This window comes from Myxozyma melibiosi (assembly GCF_037950935.1).
Source record: "Myxozyma melibiosi strain Phaff 52-87 chromosome Unknown BZA70scaffold_2, whole genome shotgun sequence".
NCBI classification, from domain to species: domain Eukaryota; kingdom Fungi; phylum Ascomycota; class Lipomycetes; order Lipomycetales; family Lipomycetaceae; genus Myxozyma; species Myxozyma melibiosi.
In genome coordinates this window covers 1,023,265-1,040,046 of record NW_027042916.1, presented here as the reverse complement: position 1 = coordinate 1,040,046, position 16,782 = coordinate 1,023,265, and the positions used below count along the sequence as shown (strand labels likewise).

General features: G+C 52.5%; 7 protein-coding genes and 1 non-coding gene across 8 annotated transcripts; 4 read left to right on the top strand and 4 right to left on the bottom strand.

The window, feature by feature from the left end:
• The first annotated feature begins 569 nt into the window (after positions 1-569).
• Positions 570-2,453, top strand: BZA70DRAFT_275294 (Ppx/GppA phosphatase family-domain-containing protein). The gene is made up of 2 exons (XM_064912131.1): positions 570-1,675; positions 1,732-2,453. The coding sequence occupies exons 1-2, from the start codon at positions 754-756 to the stop codon at positions 2,427-2,429; spliced, it is 1,620 nt and encodes a 539-aa protein (XP_064769933.1). The 5' UTR covers positions 570-753; the 3' UTR covers positions 2,430-2,453.
• BZA70DRAFT_117599 (CwfJ C-terminus 1-domain-containing protein-like protein) lies at positions 2,321-4,252 on the bottom strand. Its single transcript, XM_064909477.1, has 2 exons — positions 4,162-4,252; positions 2,321-4,104 (listed from the first exon to the last, which is right to left on the bottom strand). Exons 1-2 carry the CDS (start codon positions 4,170-4,172, stop codon positions 2,490-2,492), a joined length of 1,626 nt encoding a protein of 541 aa, XP_064769932.1. The 5' UTR covers positions 4,173-4,252; the 3' UTR covers positions 2,321-2,489.
• Positions 4,253-4,893: 641 nt separating this feature from the next.
• On the top strand, positions 4,894-6,727 carry BZA70DRAFT_266296 (WD40-repeat-containing domain protein; the record flags this gene model as incomplete). The annotated part of the gene is made up of 2 exons (XM_064911017.1): positions 4,894-5,217; positions 5,309-6,727. The coding sequence occupies 2 exons, from the start codon at positions 4,894-4,896 to the stop codon at positions 6,725-6,727; spliced, it is 1,743 nt and encodes a 580-aa protein (XP_064769931.1).
• An 820-nt stretch (positions 6,728-7,547) lies between these two features.
• Positions 7,548-9,207, bottom strand: BZA70DRAFT_275289 (uncharacterized protein). Its single transcript, XM_064912130.1, has 3 exons — positions 8,921-9,207; positions 8,700-8,834; positions 7,548-8,633 (listed from the first exon to the last, which is right to left on the bottom strand). Exons 1-3 carry the CDS (start codon positions 9,131-9,133, stop codon positions 7,656-7,658), a joined length of 1,326 nt encoding a protein of 441 aa, XP_064769930.1. The 5' UTR covers positions 9,134-9,207; the 3' UTR covers positions 7,548-7,655.
• Positions 9,208-9,399: 192 nt separating this feature from the next.
• Positions 9,400-11,691, bottom strand: BZA70DRAFT_275285 (PQ loop repeat-domain-containing protein). Its single transcript, XM_064912129.1, has 7 exons — positions 11,204-11,691; positions 11,022-11,076; positions 10,843-10,953; positions 10,488-10,773; positions 10,268-10,435; positions 10,012-10,214; positions 9,400-9,944 (listed from the first exon to the last, which is right to left on the bottom strand). Exons 1-7 carry the CDS (start codon positions 11,260-11,262, stop codon positions 9,816-9,818), a joined length of 1,011 nt encoding a protein of 336 aa, XP_064769929.1. The 5' UTR covers positions 11,263-11,691; the 3' UTR covers positions 9,400-9,815.
• Positions 11,692-11,800: 109 nt separating this feature from the next.
• BZA70DRAFT_275284 (DHS-like NAD/FAD-binding domain-containing protein) lies at positions 11,801-13,635 on the top strand. The gene is made up of 4 exons (XM_064912128.1): positions 11,801-12,240; positions 12,346-12,778; positions 12,838-12,890; positions 12,944-13,635. Exons 1-4 carry the CDS (start codon positions 12,055-12,057, stop codon positions 13,535-13,537), a joined length of 1,266 nt encoding a protein of 421 aa, XP_064769928.1. The 5' UTR covers positions 11,801-12,054; the 3' UTR covers positions 13,538-13,635.
• Positions 13,636-14,406: 771 nt separating this feature from the next.
• On the top strand, positions 14,407-16,203 carry BZA70DRAFT_275281 (glycerophosphoinositol permease). Its single transcript, XM_064912127.1, has 2 exons — positions 14,407-14,603; positions 14,672-16,203. Exons 1-2 carry the CDS (start codon positions 14,454-14,456, stop codon positions 16,040-16,042), a joined length of 1,521 nt encoding a protein of 506 aa, XP_064769927.1. The 5' UTR covers positions 14,407-14,453; the 3' UTR covers positions 16,043-16,203.
• A 405-nt stretch (positions 16,204-16,608) lies between these two features.
• BZA70DRAFT_t28 lies at positions 16,609-16,679 on the bottom strand. The gene has a single exon. It is a non-coding gene; the product is annotated as a tRNA-Gly (tRNA).
• Positions 16,680-16,782: the final 103 nt, after the last annotated feature.

Genomic DNA, 16,782 nt, shown 5'->3' with positions numbered 1-16,782 from the left:
GTACGAGAGGCTAACCGCGGGCGTGTACAGCAGCGGGAAGGATGAGATTAACGACCAAGGGTCATCTGGTCATCGGCTCATCAACTCAAAGACTGCTGTAAACGAGTCATCGCGTCTCTACCTCTTTTCACCACACACACACACAGTAGAGACAGAGCAGGCAGACGCGCGCTCCCGGTTTCCGAGTCTGCGGGCGTTCGTTGGCATCTGCCCCATTCAGGTCTGCTGCTGCGGCCAGGACATGTTCTCATGACTCCCTCTGACACTCTTCCTCAAGCCACGTCTCTGATATTCAGACGTGTCATAAACGTCCTCATAGCCTTCGCCTATTACTCTGCTGTACCTGGCCGCGCTGTCGGCCCGACCGGCAGGGGCAGCGATGAGGTGGCATCGCTTCTCGCTCGGTAGCTGCAAACAGTCTTTCTTAATTGCCTTCTATAGCAGCCGTATATACTCTCCGCCGTCGTAATCGTCGCCTCTGTTCCTAATCTCCGTCGCCAGCTGGCTATCGTCCTAGCGAGCAGTGTCTGTGCCGGACGGAGAAGCCTGTCATCTGTAGTCAGTCTGGCTCTGGGCTGAAGCGAGGCCAATCCCATCTGCGCCGCACAACTACGTTCCCATCTCGTTCATTGTCGAGAGTCTTTTATTGTCAAGAGGCCTCATTCTCTTCTTGCCGCCTTTGCAACCCCACACTCGCTACTTTCTCTGATACTCACCGCAGTCTCACCTGCTCTTCACCCCAGATCACCCAAAATGCTTATCGGCGTAGTCGACATGGGCTCCAACGCCGTCCGCTTCACCGTCACCGACCTCTCCTCCCCCCACACCGCCCGCAACCTCCCCACTCTCTACCAAGACCGCGCAAAGATCTCTCTCTACGACGCCCTCTCCTCTTCTAGCGACCGCCGCATCCCTCGCTTGGTGATTGAACGGCTCCAAGTGTCGCTGCGGCGGTACGACGTCGTCTGCCGCGCGCTCGGCGTGCGCTCTGAGAACGTGTCGGTCTTTGGCACAGAGGCTTCTCGCACCGCTGCAAACTCCGGTGAGCTGCTGCAGGCAATCAAGGCCGTCAACGATAAGTGGTCGGTCTCTCTTCTAGCGCAGGGCATGGAGGCAAAGTACGGCGCGCTCGGCATCGCCGCTTCCAATCATGAGATCAACGGCGTCGTCATGGATCTCGGCGGCGGCAGTATCCAGGTCTCCTGGGTCTCGACCTTGGGCGGCAAGCTCTCCATTTCCGAGACCGCAGTGTCGCTGCCGTATGGGGCCGCCGCGCTCTCTGTCAAGCTCGCAAAGACAAAGTCGCACTCCGAAGTCAGATCAGAGCTGATCAAGGCGTTTGCCTCTGCCCTGCGGCGGATCGAGCCCCCTTTCAGCCTGAAAGGAGCGAACCTCTATCTCTCCGGCGGCGGGTTCAGAGCACTGGGATGTTTTGCAATGAGCATCTTGTCGGATGACGAGTATTACCCTGTGCCGATCGTGAACGGGTATCGGTGCTCGCTCAAGGATTTGGATAAGGTCACGCAGCGGCAGATTAACGAGCAGATCGCGGGTAGGTTGGAGGATATGTTTCGTATATCAAAGAGGCGGGCGTCGCAGCTGCCCAGTATATTCTTTTTGATGCAGGCGTTGATTTCGGCAGCTCCCGCACTAGGATCAGCGTACTTTTGCCAGGGTGAGTTTTATACTGTTCATATCTGCAATCATTCCAAATCTAACATTGATGATCAGGCGGCACAAAAGAAGGCTATCTCTACTCCAAACTAAGCGACTCCGTCAAATTCAAAGACCCGCTCCTCTGCAGCTCTATAGAGTACGCGACCCCCGCGTCCGAGAAAATCGCGACGCTACTAGACTTTGCCATGTCGGCCTTCACCCCCGCCTACATCACCAAACGCATCGCGCCGACGATCGCAAACCTGCTCTACGTGCACGGCTCGTACTCCAAAGACACGCAAGCCACTGCCGCGCTGAACTTTGCCATCACAGGTCCGCTCGCCAAGGCGTTCGGTCTCTCGCACGTCGATCGGGCGTTGATCGGAATCATCCTCTGCGAGCGGTGGGGCGGCGACGTGTTTGACGAGCGCGTGCTGGGCCGGCTGTGTAGTTTGGTCGTGAGCGAGAGCAGGGGAAGTTTAGGATACACGTACATGTTTTGGGGGTACTATATCGCCAAGCTGGGTACCGTGCTCGCAGAGCTGTTTCCGGCGGGGATCGCGGATGGCGGGGGGAGTAGTCGTGTGAAGATTGGGGTGGTGAAGGATGAGGTTGATGTGATGATTGTGGAGATGATTTTTGCGGGCGATGATCCGCTTAGGTTGGCGAGCTGGGATAAGATAGAGGGATTGGAGAAGGCGATTCGGAAGTTCAAGAAACGATATGATGTGTCTAAAGTTCCGGTGATTTCTTTCCGAACAAAGGTTGTATGATAGCGTCTAAGATATGAGTGTATACTAGTCTATAGAATAATCTTGATTATATCGTACACGTCACTCCTCTATGGTAAAATCGTACTTGCTAAACACCTCCTTAAACCGCTCGGCGTCCTTGACCTCTTCTTTCTCGTCCTGCGCACACGTCCGCCAGTCTACCCGATCAGGCAGCTCCAGAACCGTAGCCAAAACCTTCCGCCCGAATTGTAAATCGAACCGCGTCTCGGGTGAGAGTGGAACGTACAGACTGCTGTTGTCGGGGAGGTAGACTTTAAAGTAATCACCATCAGACTCAGACTCCGCGTCTTTGCTATCGTGCTTCTCAATCGTGTATCCGTTCGCGTCAGCAGCGGTTCTGAATTCCTGCTCGACGCGGTCGAGTTTCTCGGTCGGAACGGGAATCACTTGGATATGGAAGTGGATACCTCTTTCGCGACTGATTTCGAACGCGACAGCGCCGTACCCGTGCTCGGCGTACGCCTCCGCGATGCGGGCTCGGAATTTACTCATCTCCGCCAGCAATCTCTCTCGCGTTCCAGGATCGGATATCGACGCGACTGTAGGCTGGTGTTCGAGCGGTATAATAAGCACATGGCCAGGACACGCCAATCCCTTCGACTCTGGTTTCGGCAGCGGTCCCTTGGCGGTAGTCACATAGCTTTCCTCACCGATCGAGACGATAAAGTGCTGCGCGAGCTGCGGGTTCGAGAGGCAAAAGAAGCAAGACGAGGCGTCGACTGGTTTGCGCTGCGGTCGCGAGTTTTGTCCGCGGCGCTTTGTGTCGCGGCGGGAGAATTTGTTGTCGCCGTCGTCGTCTGCTTTTCGTTTGGAAGCTCTTCTGCCGCTGCCGTAGATCATTTCTTCGTCATCGTCTTCGTCGTCTTCGACGATGGCTTCTCGACGAGTCTCGGCGGGTTTTTGCGCTGCTTTTAATTTCGCGCCCTCGATGTATGGGTTCGCGGTCGCGTTGTCGGGTAGCGGGAGCGGGATGTAAGGCACCGACACGCTGAATGCGTAGAACCATTTGCTTTTCTCTGGATTTCCCAACGGTGCGAGAGAGATGAACTTCGTAGGCCGCTCGCCTCCGCCGCCGTCGAGGTTGATGTACCCCTCATTGCGGTATGGCTCGCGTTCCCAAAACAGTTTCCCCGGAGAGAAATGGTACCTTGGCTGGAGTAAGGACACGAGATCGGTGATTCGCGAGTCGGTCTTTACGCTCTTGACGGCCTCGGTCGCGCCGGGGGAGAGCAGGGTTATATGTTCTGGCCAGTGCGCGCTGACGAAGATGTCGACGCTCTTTTGCGACTTTAGTTTTTCAATCTCAAAGATGCTGCTTCCCGGGCCGACGGCGGCGATCTTGACGCCTTTGTCGGTGGTGAGGGCGCCGGAGCCGCCGAAGCAGATGAGGTTGCGACAGATCTGCCCGTTTTTGCTGGATTCGAGAGCATTTCTGATTTTCACCGGCAGGTGGTCGTGCGAGTAAAAGTATGTCGGGAAGGCGATCTCGATGCGACCGGCGAGGAGGTCGTCGATGTCATTTTCGGGGGTGTCGTGCGTGAAGGCGTCGCCGAGGAGGAGGAGGGCGTCGAATGGGCCTGCGGGGGAGGAGTTGATTTGGGCTGCTTTTGCGATTGCGGGTTTGAAGTTCTTGCCTGCGCTTCCGAAGACGAGGCTGCGATGTTTGTTAGTTAGTTATATAAAATACAAGGTAATAGAAGGAAGAGCCTACATTTTAGACATAATAGCTGGTCGCAACTACAATGAACAACCAGAAGAATTGGAGAGCAGCAGACAAGATTTGTAGCTCACAACGACTCACACAGTCACAGATGGGTAACAAATGTCATGTGATCTCGGTTACTGCCGGATTAAGAGCAGACTGGGAGGAAAGGCGGGTGACGTCAAACCGCTATAAATGATGATCGACCAGGCCGCCGCATCGCGAGCGAAAGAAGGAGGGAAAAGCACGGCAGCAGCTGTCTGCAGGGTTTGTCTGCAGAGCCGAGTGGGGCCTCGTCAAATTTTTTCTTCTTCTTCTTCTTCTGCTTTTGTCTGTTTGCAGCAGAATCCTCCGCTCGAGCTGCCGGCCGGTGCTTTTTTTCTTCTTCTTTTCTGGCGGTGATCGAATTTTGGATTTTGTGGCGCATCGCGAAGGGAAAAAAAATTAAAAAAAATCAGAGCATCAAAGAAAAAAAAAAATAAAAAAAATAAAAATAAAAATAAAAATAAAAAAAGTTTTTCGTTTCTCCCAACTTTGGCTGCTCGACGGTTCCTTCACAAAACATATTTCATCTCGCCTCTTCTCGCGCTTTATTTACTTCCTCCTCCTCCTCTTCCTCCTTGTTGACTCTACTCCTTCTCATCGCTTGTTTCTTCTGCTCAGCTTGCTCTAGCATCAATCTCCAGCAGCGCTACAAGTCGCACTCCCTCCTCACTACCACCTCCGTCAGCATACTACACTATGGCTACCCAGCTATCACGATCGGCGCCATCAAGAGTCAGCGGCAGCGCCCTCTCGCGATCGCCTCCCAAGAAGCAGAGACATCTATTCGGCGACCGGCCGCGGGAAGACAAGAAAGACGAGATTGAGCTCGCGCTCGAGCACGCTGTCTTTGGCGATCTTGCTGGTTTCGAGGACGGCTTGAAGGATGCCTCCGTGCCCGAGTTTGGCAGCGACGATGGCGACGACGATGCTGATGCTGAGTCTGACGACTTTGAGGATGAGTCCGATCAGACAAAGGCCGGCGATAGTGTCACTACCTTTGCCAACGTCAACAACGACGACGTAAGTACAATATCACACTTTTTTCATATTGCGCGCTGTCGTCATCTGGCGAAAGATTTCGTCGTCAGTTCATATCACTAACCTCATCTAGCTCTTCGTCGTCGATGGTCTCAGCGATCCCACAATCGACGCAATTGTCTCCCAGGATGTAACAATCACCACCACAGCAATCGGCAAGCAAAAGAAAGACCGCGGCCCACCCCCTGCCTGGGTCGACAGCGACGACGAACGGCTGAGCATATCTCTTGCTTCGAGCGACCGGCTCCGGAAACTGCGCGCGACCGAGGACGACGACGTCGTCGACGGGCTCGAGTACTCCTCCCGTCTTCGCTCGCAGTTCCAGCGACTGTATCCGACGCCGGAGTGGGCCACTCCTGCCGTAAAGCGAAAGAGCAGAGACGTTGACTCGGACGAGGACGCCACCTCGTCTGGCGACGACGTCGAGGCCGAGGATGACAAGGAGCGTGCGCTTTCCGCCGACCCTCTGAGAAAGATCCTGCAGAGCACCGCGCGGTATACAGACAACGCAAAGACAAAGTTGCTTGCTCCCGGTCTGCTCGATATCGCGCGCCTTCGCGACGCAAACCAGCAGGCGCCCTCGCAGGCCGCCATCCAGACGCTTTCCTTCCATCCTTCCATCCCTCTCCTACTGTCGGCCGGATACGACCGGACTCTTCGCATCTACAACGTCGACGGGAAAGTCAACCCGCTCGCTACTTCTCTTCACATCCGCGCTTCGCCTGTCCAGACCGCCGAGTTCCATCCCGACGGACGCAGGGTGTTTGCCGGCGGCCGTCGCCGCTACTTTTATGTCTGGGACCTCGAGTCGGGAAATATCGACAAGATCAGTCGCATGTACGGCCACGAGCAGAGTCAGCGAAGCATGGAACGTTTCAAGCTCTCGCCCTGCGGTCGGTTTATCGGTTTAGTCGGTTCCGGCGGCTGGGTCAACTTACTGGACGCGAACAACGGTCAGTGGATCTCGGGCGCCAAGATCGAAGGTGGAGCGGTTGCGGATTTCGTCTGGAGCAGCGACGGCGGACGCATCACGATCGCAAACTCTGTCGGTGAAATCTGGGAATGGAGTACCTCCGAACGGAGATTCATCTCGCGTTGGGCCGACTTTGGCGGTGTCGGCATCACGACGCTCGCGGCTACAGACAAGTGGCTCGCGCTCGGCAGTCAGAGCGGAATCGTAAACGTGTACGACACAGCCAAGAAGGAGGACGATCAGCCGAAACTTGCCTTCTCGCTCGACCAGCTCGTGACCTCGATCTCGGGCCTGTCGTTCTCGCACGACGGACAAATGCTCGGTATGGCCTCGCGCGCAAAGAAAGACGCGTTCAGGTTTGCGCATTTGCCTTCGGGAACCGTGTTCAAGAACTGGCCTACCTCTGGTACCCCGCTCGGCAAGGTCACTGCGACCGCGTTCAGCGCCGGGTCGGAGATGTTTGCGTCCGGAAACGAAGCGGGCAAGATCAGGCTGTTCAAGCTCAATCACTACGCCTAGTTCACCACCACATTCTCTCACCTCAAAACTTTCATCTCTTCTCTTCACAGCATTTAATGATCTCAACACAGCATCGATCGAAAGAAACAAAGGGAACAAAAAAAGCACCTAAAATTCCAACTAATGTTTTTCTTTATGGGGACCACGGCGTCAAAAATTCCTTTTTTTCTGTAATTTTTTTTCTTTTTTCCTATTTTCTTTTTGTGATTGTTTGTCATGTACGTATATCTATACTGCCGTTCTTTGGAGTTTTTTCTTTTGTGATTTTGTTATGCGCTTTTGTTTGCTTTTGGGTGGGGAAGACGAGCGAGTTGTTCATTCACTCACCACACCTCCAACGAGTCGAATGTTTGGAACACCTCGCTCTTCTCTGACCACTTTTGCTTCACATTCTCTTCCTCCCCCTCCCCTCGAACGTGTAAATTAACATCTCTCATCTTCTCGTGTTCCTCACTTCCCGCCGAAAAAGTTCGCGTCATCTAATCTTTCCAAAAGTTTTATCTCTCGTTTTCTCTTTATATCTTCATCGTGCATCTATAATTTTCTTTTGTATTTCTGGGAAGGAGCGGGGGAAAGCAAGTGAAATGGGAAAGCAAACATCTGCGGTATCTGTAAAATGTGTTTTTTTTATTTCATTAGTTTTATAAAAGTGATTTTAGTCGTGTTAATATACCGTATATATACAAAGAAGTCTGAACGTAGGAGCGCGTAGGAAAGTGTCGTGGGTGGGGTGAAGGATTTGATTGCTACGTGCGTCAACGGAGGGATATACCTAAGAGCATCTCAGGCGATAGTACTATATTTATAATCATTTATTACTGTCCGAATGCAGAACATCAAAGAATATACAGAACTTTATGGGTAAGCCTTCACAGCATCAAAACTCTACAACAGGGAATAAAAAAGATGCAACAACACCCCATCCTCATCAGATAAAGACGAGCGCGACAAAAGTGACGGTGCCGACAAAGAGCGTGGTCGCGACCATATTGTTGAAACTGTACTTCGACCCGCCCGCGCCTTCAAAGATCGGTAGCGTGCTGTTGCTGCTGTAGTTCCCCGTCGAGTTGTCGTACGCGAGCGTGCCGTTGGCGGTGCGGTTCATGAACAGCGGGCGGTCGTGCGTCTTGGTTCTGTTGCGCTTGGGCACGTAGCTGTCGTCGCTGCTGTCGTCTTCGGCGTCGACGTCGTCGTCGGCATCATACATGGTCTCGTTCGTGAACGAGGCGGTCGCGTTGGGGTATGTCATTGCCTGCGCGTCGTCGTCGGCGGCAACAGATCGCGGAACAGGCGCGGGAGTGGCGGACGCGAGGTGCGGGTATTCAACAGTCACAGGGCCATCAGAATCAGTCAGAACAGTAGTCATCGGGACAAACACAGCAAGAGGGGTGGTAGGCGCCTCGTCGACAAGAACAGTGGCTGCGGGCTCAGACGCGGGCGTCGCGGCAGGAGACATGGCTGCCGCGCCGGCTTCGGTCGCGGGCATAGCGGGCTCGGCCTCTTCGGCGGGCTCGGCGGCAGGCTCAGCGGCAGGCTCAGCGGCAGGCTCTTCAGCAGACTCCTCAACAGTCTCTCCAACAGAGGCAGACTCTTTCTCTTCAGAGACAGGCACGCCATAGTCGAGATCCTCAGAAACATCATGAGGGCCAGACGAGTTCTCTTCCGCAGCCTCAGCAGGAGCCGACTCTTCCTCAGAATCAACGCCAAGTCCAAGATCCTCATCCTCCGAGCTCTCAAGCTCGAGCTGGTCAGAGGCGTTGAAGCCCAAAAGAGCCTTGTCTTCCTCAGCGACGTAGCTGTCCGGCATCTTGTCGTCATTATCCGAGACCGACATCACGCCATCGGAGCCCATCGCGATTTTGTTGCAGACCTGGGAGATCGAGGTCGCGACTTCCTCAAGGATTTGCTGTGCTCGCGGCGTTAGTATACTCTGTTGCGATTAGGGACGGGGGGGGGGTAGAAAGATACTGACCGACTGGGGACAGATGCCGTAACAGGAAAGCTCGAGCTGGATGAGCGCCTCGCACTGGCAGTTAACGTCGTGGTCCTTGCACGCAAAGAGATCTTTCTCCACGTTCTGAACGCAGGCAGCAACGCCCGCCACGTGCTGTACAAAAAGTAGTCGTTAGCAAACCAGCCCGTTTCGAAACCGAGCTCTGAAATCTACACAAAGCGAGAGGAAGAACTGCATACGCAAGGAAGCTGATCCGGTCTGAAGAGAGCATGGATTCTCTCGTCAGCAACGGGGCGCGGGTGCAAATGATGCCCGTGGTGGCCGGCCACAAAGGCCTCCGTCGGGGGACGCATGGCAGCGGCGGTGGACGAGCGGGGCTCGGCGGGGGAGGGCGCGGCAGCGACGACGGCCACGAAGGCAGCGGCCGAGAGAGTGGTTTTGATCAAGACCATTTTGAGAGAGTTGAGTAGGCTGGAAAGCTGAGAGACCAGGGGAGTAGAGATGTGGAGAAGAGGGAGGGTGAGAGAGAGGGGGGGAAGAGGGAAGAGAGGAAGAGAGCGGAGGGCGCGTTATAAAATGTGGGCGATTGGGTGAATGTGTTTACACACTTCCCAATTCTGGACACGCGGGCTGCTTGGGAATATCGCGTCAGCGCAGAGAAGCGCGTACTTAATTTTTTTGTAGAGTCTATTTTTTGCTGCGTGTAAGTCTGAAAGCATTATACGTAAACTCATTTAATTGATTTGACTAATTACAGTTGCGGAATTATTCTCTTTACAGCCATAGATGTACTGAATAGAAATCATGAATATACTCAAAACACGTTCCATACCGCTCACATCTCGCCCGCCTGTATCAAGAGACTGAACGGGGATTTGTGTGCGCGAGGTCGTGATATAGTCTAGATTATGTAGTTCAAGTTCAGGTATTGAATAATGATATGGTAAAGTTGTGGTCGAACGTAGGCGTCAGTGATAATCGTCGGGCGCGTTCTGCTTTTGAAAAGACGGATGTATATCTTTGCGTGAAATCTAGGTATGCTGACGTATATAAAGCCAATCTAATTTGTCTGGAAGGGATGTGAATTCTTGATGTTGATGTCTTGATGTTTGATGGATGCGGGTGATAGGTGCGCTACTTGATCTTCTTGCCATCGTCGATTTGCTCTTTTGTGTCGTCGGCGGCGGTGGTGCCTGCGACGGCCGGTTGCTGGACTTTTGGTTTATACCTGACGGGGTCGTAGTGCCATGACTGGAAAACGATCTACATAGTTCAAAGACAGTTAGTTATCAAGTCTACCGCCGCAGCAAAAAAAAAGGTCAAGACGTACGAGATAATCCAGCATCAGCGAGAAGATAGTCCCGCAGAGCCAGCTTGAGTTGATGAGTAGGTAGTGAGAGCTGTTATCGAGCGCGAGGATGGAGACGATAAACATGAGGTTACCGCCCGAGGCGAAGAGGAAGTAGATCAGCGAGGTGCGGGCGCAGAATTTCTGTTTGAAGTTGAGGACGATCTGGGGGATTCGGGAGGTGACTGTACGAGTTAGAACGGGGTTGCAATAGAGAATAAGGTAGAGGATGGAGTACCATATATTGACGCGCAGAACCAGCCGCATAGTTGGCCGTATGGGTGAAGAGGGATGTGTGGGTTGTAGTATTTCATAGGCGAGTCGTAGAGATGGCCATCTGTGGCACAGTATAGGCCAATGAGCGAGGATAGGACAATCAGGAGAATAATCCCAAATTTGAAAAACGCTGCAAGAGTCAGTCAGTAACTAGTCTACACAAATAGAAAGATGGTGCATACCCGACTTCCACACCCGTCGCGGTGGAATCACGAGGCTCTGGAAATACTCGCAGTCCTCGTCCGCCTCGTTCTCATTCTCTTCATCTTCGGCGTCTTGTGCTGTTTCGTCCTCGGAATCACTCGAATCGTCGAGCGCGTCTTGCGATCGGGATGGGCTCCTGCTGGATCGCGAGGGTTCGCTGGAGGAGTACATCTGGAATATGCGGCGGATCCGGCGGCGGCGGTAGTAGGCTGCTTGGAAGATCAGGACGAGGTCGGCGAGGGTGTTGTATACGGCCAGGATGGTCTAGAGAGAGATTGAGAGTAAGAAGGTGTGTTAATTGAGCGTGGGGAAGTAGATATCGGATTGAATTACCATAGTCGGAAGGGTTTCTTGTAAGATGCAGCCAGCTATGTTTGCGAGATCGCCAAAGAACCATAGCCAGAGAAATGAGACGGAGAGGTTATCTGCGTTTTGTCTTCGGAACTAGGATAGTAAAGAGTAGTAGGTTAGCTTTTTGTTGTAGTTGAATGTGGAGAGATGGAGGGACGTACAATGTCGTAGAGCTGGGGAGAGAAAACCATTGCCCAGCAAGCCACCGATATTGATCTATGAGAATTGGTCAGTAATTTTGATGCTAATTGGCTCAAGAGATGAATAAATTATTGATTGCGTTGGCAATTGATTGAATCTGAAGCAGTAGACTGCAACCGCACTAGACAAGAGGCCGACATACCCGGTGAGCAAACTGAGCGCCTCACTGCTGATAATAAGTGAAGAGTAAGAAAGGCGCATGTTTGTGGATACACGGAAGCAGAAGCTTCAAGATTGCATATAGATCAGGACAGGGTCGGCACAGGGGAGAACGGGGTGGGCGGCGGAGGAGTGGGAGTGTGGAGATCGAAGATTAGATCGAAGGAAGATTCGGACAGGAGCGAGGGGCAGGTTTTGAGAATATGCCTGAGGACGCAGGAGATGCTTGCATGCAGTGTACAGCAGCAACCAGACAACAGACTTGCAATCAGATTCTTTCTGCGATAAACAAACACAAAGAAGAGCGGAATATGGTGGATAATTGGCTCAGGCCCAGGTTATCGATAAAAAGGCTCAACGAACTATCGCGCGACGGGCCGCGAGTCGTTGGCTCGACAGAGTTTAAAGACGACTGTTCGAGAGGAAGAGCGTTGTGATTAGTCACGTGCAAATCACATGTTGTGACTGAGATGTGAGTAGGGTTGTTTAGTAGCTGGTTTTGGTCTGAGCGAGCTGTTTTAATTAGTTTGCTGTTTGATGACTATGTTTGATACTTGGTTAATGTTTCATCGGGAAAGCGCTTCTATATAAACACTTCATGGCCGTTGTCAGGGCGGATCTGGGACATCTGGACTGTTTACGTATGGTTTATGAGTTACTTGATCCGGACTAGTGCTTGGCTCGTGCGCGGCTGAGATTCAATCTTAGCCAATGGCCGCACAACAGAACGACTCGAGCTACACCCAAACACACACACAACATACACACAACATATACACTAGCAACACCGCTGTATTTACAGATATCTCCTCTATTCATTAGACAAGACTGAGAATGGCCCCAGCTAGCCCACTTCAGCAGTTGTCGCAGCAGCCAACCACAATCTCTGTGCGTCTGGCGGATGCAAAGAGTGACTGCGAAGTCGAGCGACTTGTGTGCGGGATCGCGTCCAGAGTGTCGAAAGCACGGCGGATACTGTTCGTCACTGGCGCAGGTATTTCGTGTAATGCCGGTATTCCTGTATGTCTGATTTTTTGCTTTATTTGTCTTTTCGTTTTTTGTTCTTTTTTTTTAGGTCGCTGTTTTACGCGTTTTTGGCGCGCGTGCTAACTTTTCTTTTGATAGGACTTTCGATCGGAGAACGGACTGTACAATTTAGTAAAGAAAGAATACCCCAACGCGGTCGTGAAGGGAAAAGATCTGTTTGACTCTATTCTATTCTCAGACCCGATCTCTACATCTGTATTTTGCACGTTCATGGTGCGTCTCCGGTCCTGCATTCTTGGCGCGCGGTCGACGTCGGTACACAAGTTCATCAAACTGCTACACGACAAGAAGAAGCTGCTGCGGTGTTATACGCAAAACATCGATGGACTCGAGAGTCGCGAGAATCTGCAGATCGGGGTGGAAGGCAAGCAGTCGACGGTTGTGCAGTTGCACGGGAATATACATATGCTCAAGTGCACGTTGTGTTGCAAGGAGTTTGAGTGGAGTGAGGAGGACTGCGATTTGTTGGAGGAGGGGTTTATACCAGAGTGCCAGAACTGCACGGAGAAAGGTGAGTAGAAGTGAGAGGAAGAATTTTGTGAGGAAATGCTAACGCGACGCGACGTGTAGCTGAGGAGCGTACTAGTTTGGGAAAGAGATGTCCACGGGTTGGAGTTTTGCGAGTGAGTTTTGTTTTTCACTGGAGTTTACAGAAATATACTAATGAGGTGAATAGCCAAATATCGTGCTTTATGGAGAAGAACACCCAGACGGAGAGAATATTGGTCGGTGTATTGAAAGTGATTTGAAGGCGCGTCCGGATATGCTTATAATTGCGGGAACATCGTTGAAGGTGATTGGGATCAAGAAGTTAGTACGGAGTGCAGCGAAAGCGGTGCACGAGCGAGGAGGGGTTGTTGTGTATGTGAATCGCACGCTTCCGGCGGCGAGGTCGTGGAAGGGACAGATTGATTACCATATCGACAGTGACTGCGATGAGTGGGTTGAGGATCTACATAGACGACAGCCGGGACTGTTTTTGAAGCAGACAGAGTTGCCGGTGACGCCGTCGAAGAAGGTTGTGGTGAAGAAGGAGAACTTGAAGCGCAAGCACGAGGAGGAGGGGGCAGCAGAAGCCGAGCCGCTGAACGATATTACGAATCTGACGACGACGATGAGCACGCCAGAGAAGAGAAAGAAGATTGCGTCTACGGTGCGGAGTGTGTTTGGGGTGAAGGAGAAGGTGCGGCCGGCGGGGAAGTTGGAGGTGTTGAAGGACCGGGCGGAGGGGATGGAGAGCGTGCGAGCGATAAGCGTGCATGCGACGTGAGGGAGAGGGAGAAAGAGAGGGAGAGGGAGAGGGAGAGGTGTAGGGTTTGTTATAGGGTTTATGTAAAGTGAAGGCGTTTGCTGTTAGTGTTATCAGAGTTTAGTTTAGGGTCTGAATGGAAGTAATTATCATGCTCAGAAAGAGATATTGAGTGTTGGTCTTGAGATCTTGTCGGGAACAAGCAAGAGAAGACAGAGACAAGGCAGCTTGGCGCGATGAAGCAATGAAGCAATGAAAGCAAGGAGGTGGACGGCGGCGGCGCCACTAAAACGGCACCCAGCGGCTGGCGCAGAATTTTTCCGGTGGCGTCCTTTGTTTGGGGATGAGGGAGGAGAGATGAGTAGAGTAGAGTATGAGAGTAGATATCGAGAGTAGAGTATTAAAAGTGAGTATCAGAGCAGAGTATCAAGGGCCTCTACACCTCAGTCAACTCCGTCAATCAACTCTTATCCTTCTTCTTAATAGTTATAAGTTACCTCTTCCTTTTTGGTAATTAGTAAAGTGCGCCGCACGGCACCGGTCATCTGCATTGTGCCTTGAAACCTTAATCTGGTTTAGAGTTGCCCGTGATCGGCCTTTTTGCCCGCAGCCCGTGAAGCAGCTTCGGCGGAGGGCGAAAGATAGTTTGGAAGGAGAAGAAGGATATCAAAGAGTTTGCTGTTGTTAGGCTTTTATTAGGAAGATAAGAGAAAGCTCGAAAGGGGACGGGCGAACGGCGGGCGGGCGGGCGTCGAGGGCCAATCGAGGCCGACACGCTGTTCGATGCTCGACTGTCACTTGGTCGTCCTGGTCCCGCAACGAGAAAAATCTTCCTCCGCGAACTTCTTTATATTCCACTCCTCCTCTCTTCTTCTCTCTCTGCTCTTCTTCTCTCCACACCTCCCCGCCTCCCACCTCCCACCCCCCCACCTACCCCATGGCCGAAGAATACGAATCAAACAAAGCCGCCTCCGTCGGCGTCTCGGACGACGACCTCCGCGAGTCCCAGAAGCCCTCCTCCTCCGGAAAATTCTGGCCCATCTTCGCCACCGGTGCCGGCCTCTTCTCTGACGGCTACCTCAACAACGTATGTCTCTGCCTTTAAACTCTCGCTCGCTTCTCTCCTTCGCTACTCTACTGTGCTGACTCCCCCAGGCTATTGGCTCTGTCAACACCATCCTCAAAATCCTCTACCCCACCCAATACGCAGACTCCCCCGCCACCAGCAATGTCTCCTCCATCGCCTTCGCCGGCACCGTCCTCGGCCAGCTCTCCTTCGGCTACATCTCCGACCACTACTCCCGCAAACTCGGCATGCTCGTCTCCACCGGCATCCTCATCGTCTTCTCCATCCTCTGCGCCGGCTCCTGGGGCGCCGGTGGCTCCGTCGGCGGCATGCTCGCCGCCCTCACCGCCTACCGCTTCTTCATCGGTGTCGGTATCGGCGGTGAGTACCCCGCCGGCTCCGTCGCCTGTGCTGAGGCTTCCAACGAAATCAAGTCCGGCCAGCGTAACCGCATGTTTGTCTTCTTCACAAACTTCATGATCGACTTTGGCTTCGTCGTCTCCGCCTTTGTCCCTCTCGTCCTCCTCTGGATCTGCTCCGAGAACCACCTCAACACCGTCTGGCGTGTCTCCCTCGGCCTCGGCGCCATCCCTCCCATGTCTCTCTTCTGGCTCCGCCTCAAGTTCAAGGAGCCCGAGCAGTTCCGCAAAAACACCATGCGCAACGCAAAGTCCGTCCCCTACCTGCTCATCATCCGCTTCTACTGGTTCAGACTGGTGATCGTCGCCCTCATCTGGTTCATCTACGACTTCTCCGCCTACTCCTTCTCCCTCTACTCCTCCACCATCCTCAACCACATCATCCCCGACGGCTCCCTCTACAAGACCTTTGGCTGGAACGTCGTCCTCAATCTCTTCTACCTCCCCGGCTCCTTCCTCGGCGCCTTCTCTTCCGACATCATCGGCCCTCGCTACACCCTCGCCATCGGTGTCGCCCTGCAAGCCATCGTCGGCTTCATCATGGCCGGTCTCTACGAGCACCTCCAGCGCCACATCGCCGGCTTCGTCGTCATCTACGGTATCTTTCAGACTCTTGGTGAGTTTGGCCCCGGTGATTGCATTGGACTGATCGCTTCCAAAACCTGTGCTACCCCTGTTCGCGGCCAATACTACGGCATCGCCGCCGCCGCCGGAAAGATCGGTGCCTTCGTCGGCACCTACGTCTTCCCCGTCATCATCAAGAACGCCGGCGGCGAGGACACCACAAAGGGCAACCAGGCCCCCTTCTGGGTCTCGTCTTCGCTCTGCGTGTTTTCCGCTTTCCTCGCCATCTTCCTGCTGCCCAAGATCTCGCAAGAGTGCATCTCTGAGGAAGACGACCGTTTCCGCGAGTACCTCTACTCCAAGGGCTGGGATGTCAGCCAACTTGGCGACCACGACATGGACATGGACGAGCTTGTGCCGTCCACCGATGTCGTCGGCGGCGCCGAGTATGAGAAGAAGGAAGATGCTGCAAACTAGTAAGTTCGGATATATATCGTAGTAAGTTTCTTGTTGGACGTACATAGATCTCTTGGTATTAGCTGACTACAAGATATCCATCTTGCTGTTTCCTCTTTCTTGTCTCTTTAATTTAATTTAATAATATGCGTAATGTATTGCTTTTCATAATCATTAATCCTCCAAATCTCTGATTGTCCATTGATAAATTCCTAGTTTGTAGTTGTCAGATTGACCTGATTTCATCCCCTTCATCTCATGCAGCTCTCTCTAGCGTCACCAAAGTTCCACAAAAGTTTGACAAAAGTAAAATAATAAAAAAGAAAGATAAAATTAAGCAGAAATTAAAAATGGAGGAGTAGTTTGGTATCCAATCAGCTGGTTGGTAACTTGGTCACCCTCTCCAAGACTTGCCGAATCCGGAAATCACTTTTCGAGATGCACAAACAGATGCAGCTGTCGTCACTCTTTCGTTCAGGGTTGATAATCTATATCTCTCTTCATCTTTAGAGCAGCAGCCAAAAAAAATTGTAGAGAATACAACAGACAAAAAAATAAACAAAAATCTAACAGTCGTCTGTTAATTTTGCGTCAGCCCGGAGTCGAACCGGGGGCTCGTCGATGGCAACGACGAATTTTACCGCTAAACCACTAACGCGTCTTTTAAAAAAAAAGGTTCATGTGCCGTTATGAACCTTCCTTACTACAAGAGTATTTTAGTACAAACCCCGCTTGATGGTGTTGGTTGGAGAGGTGAGTGC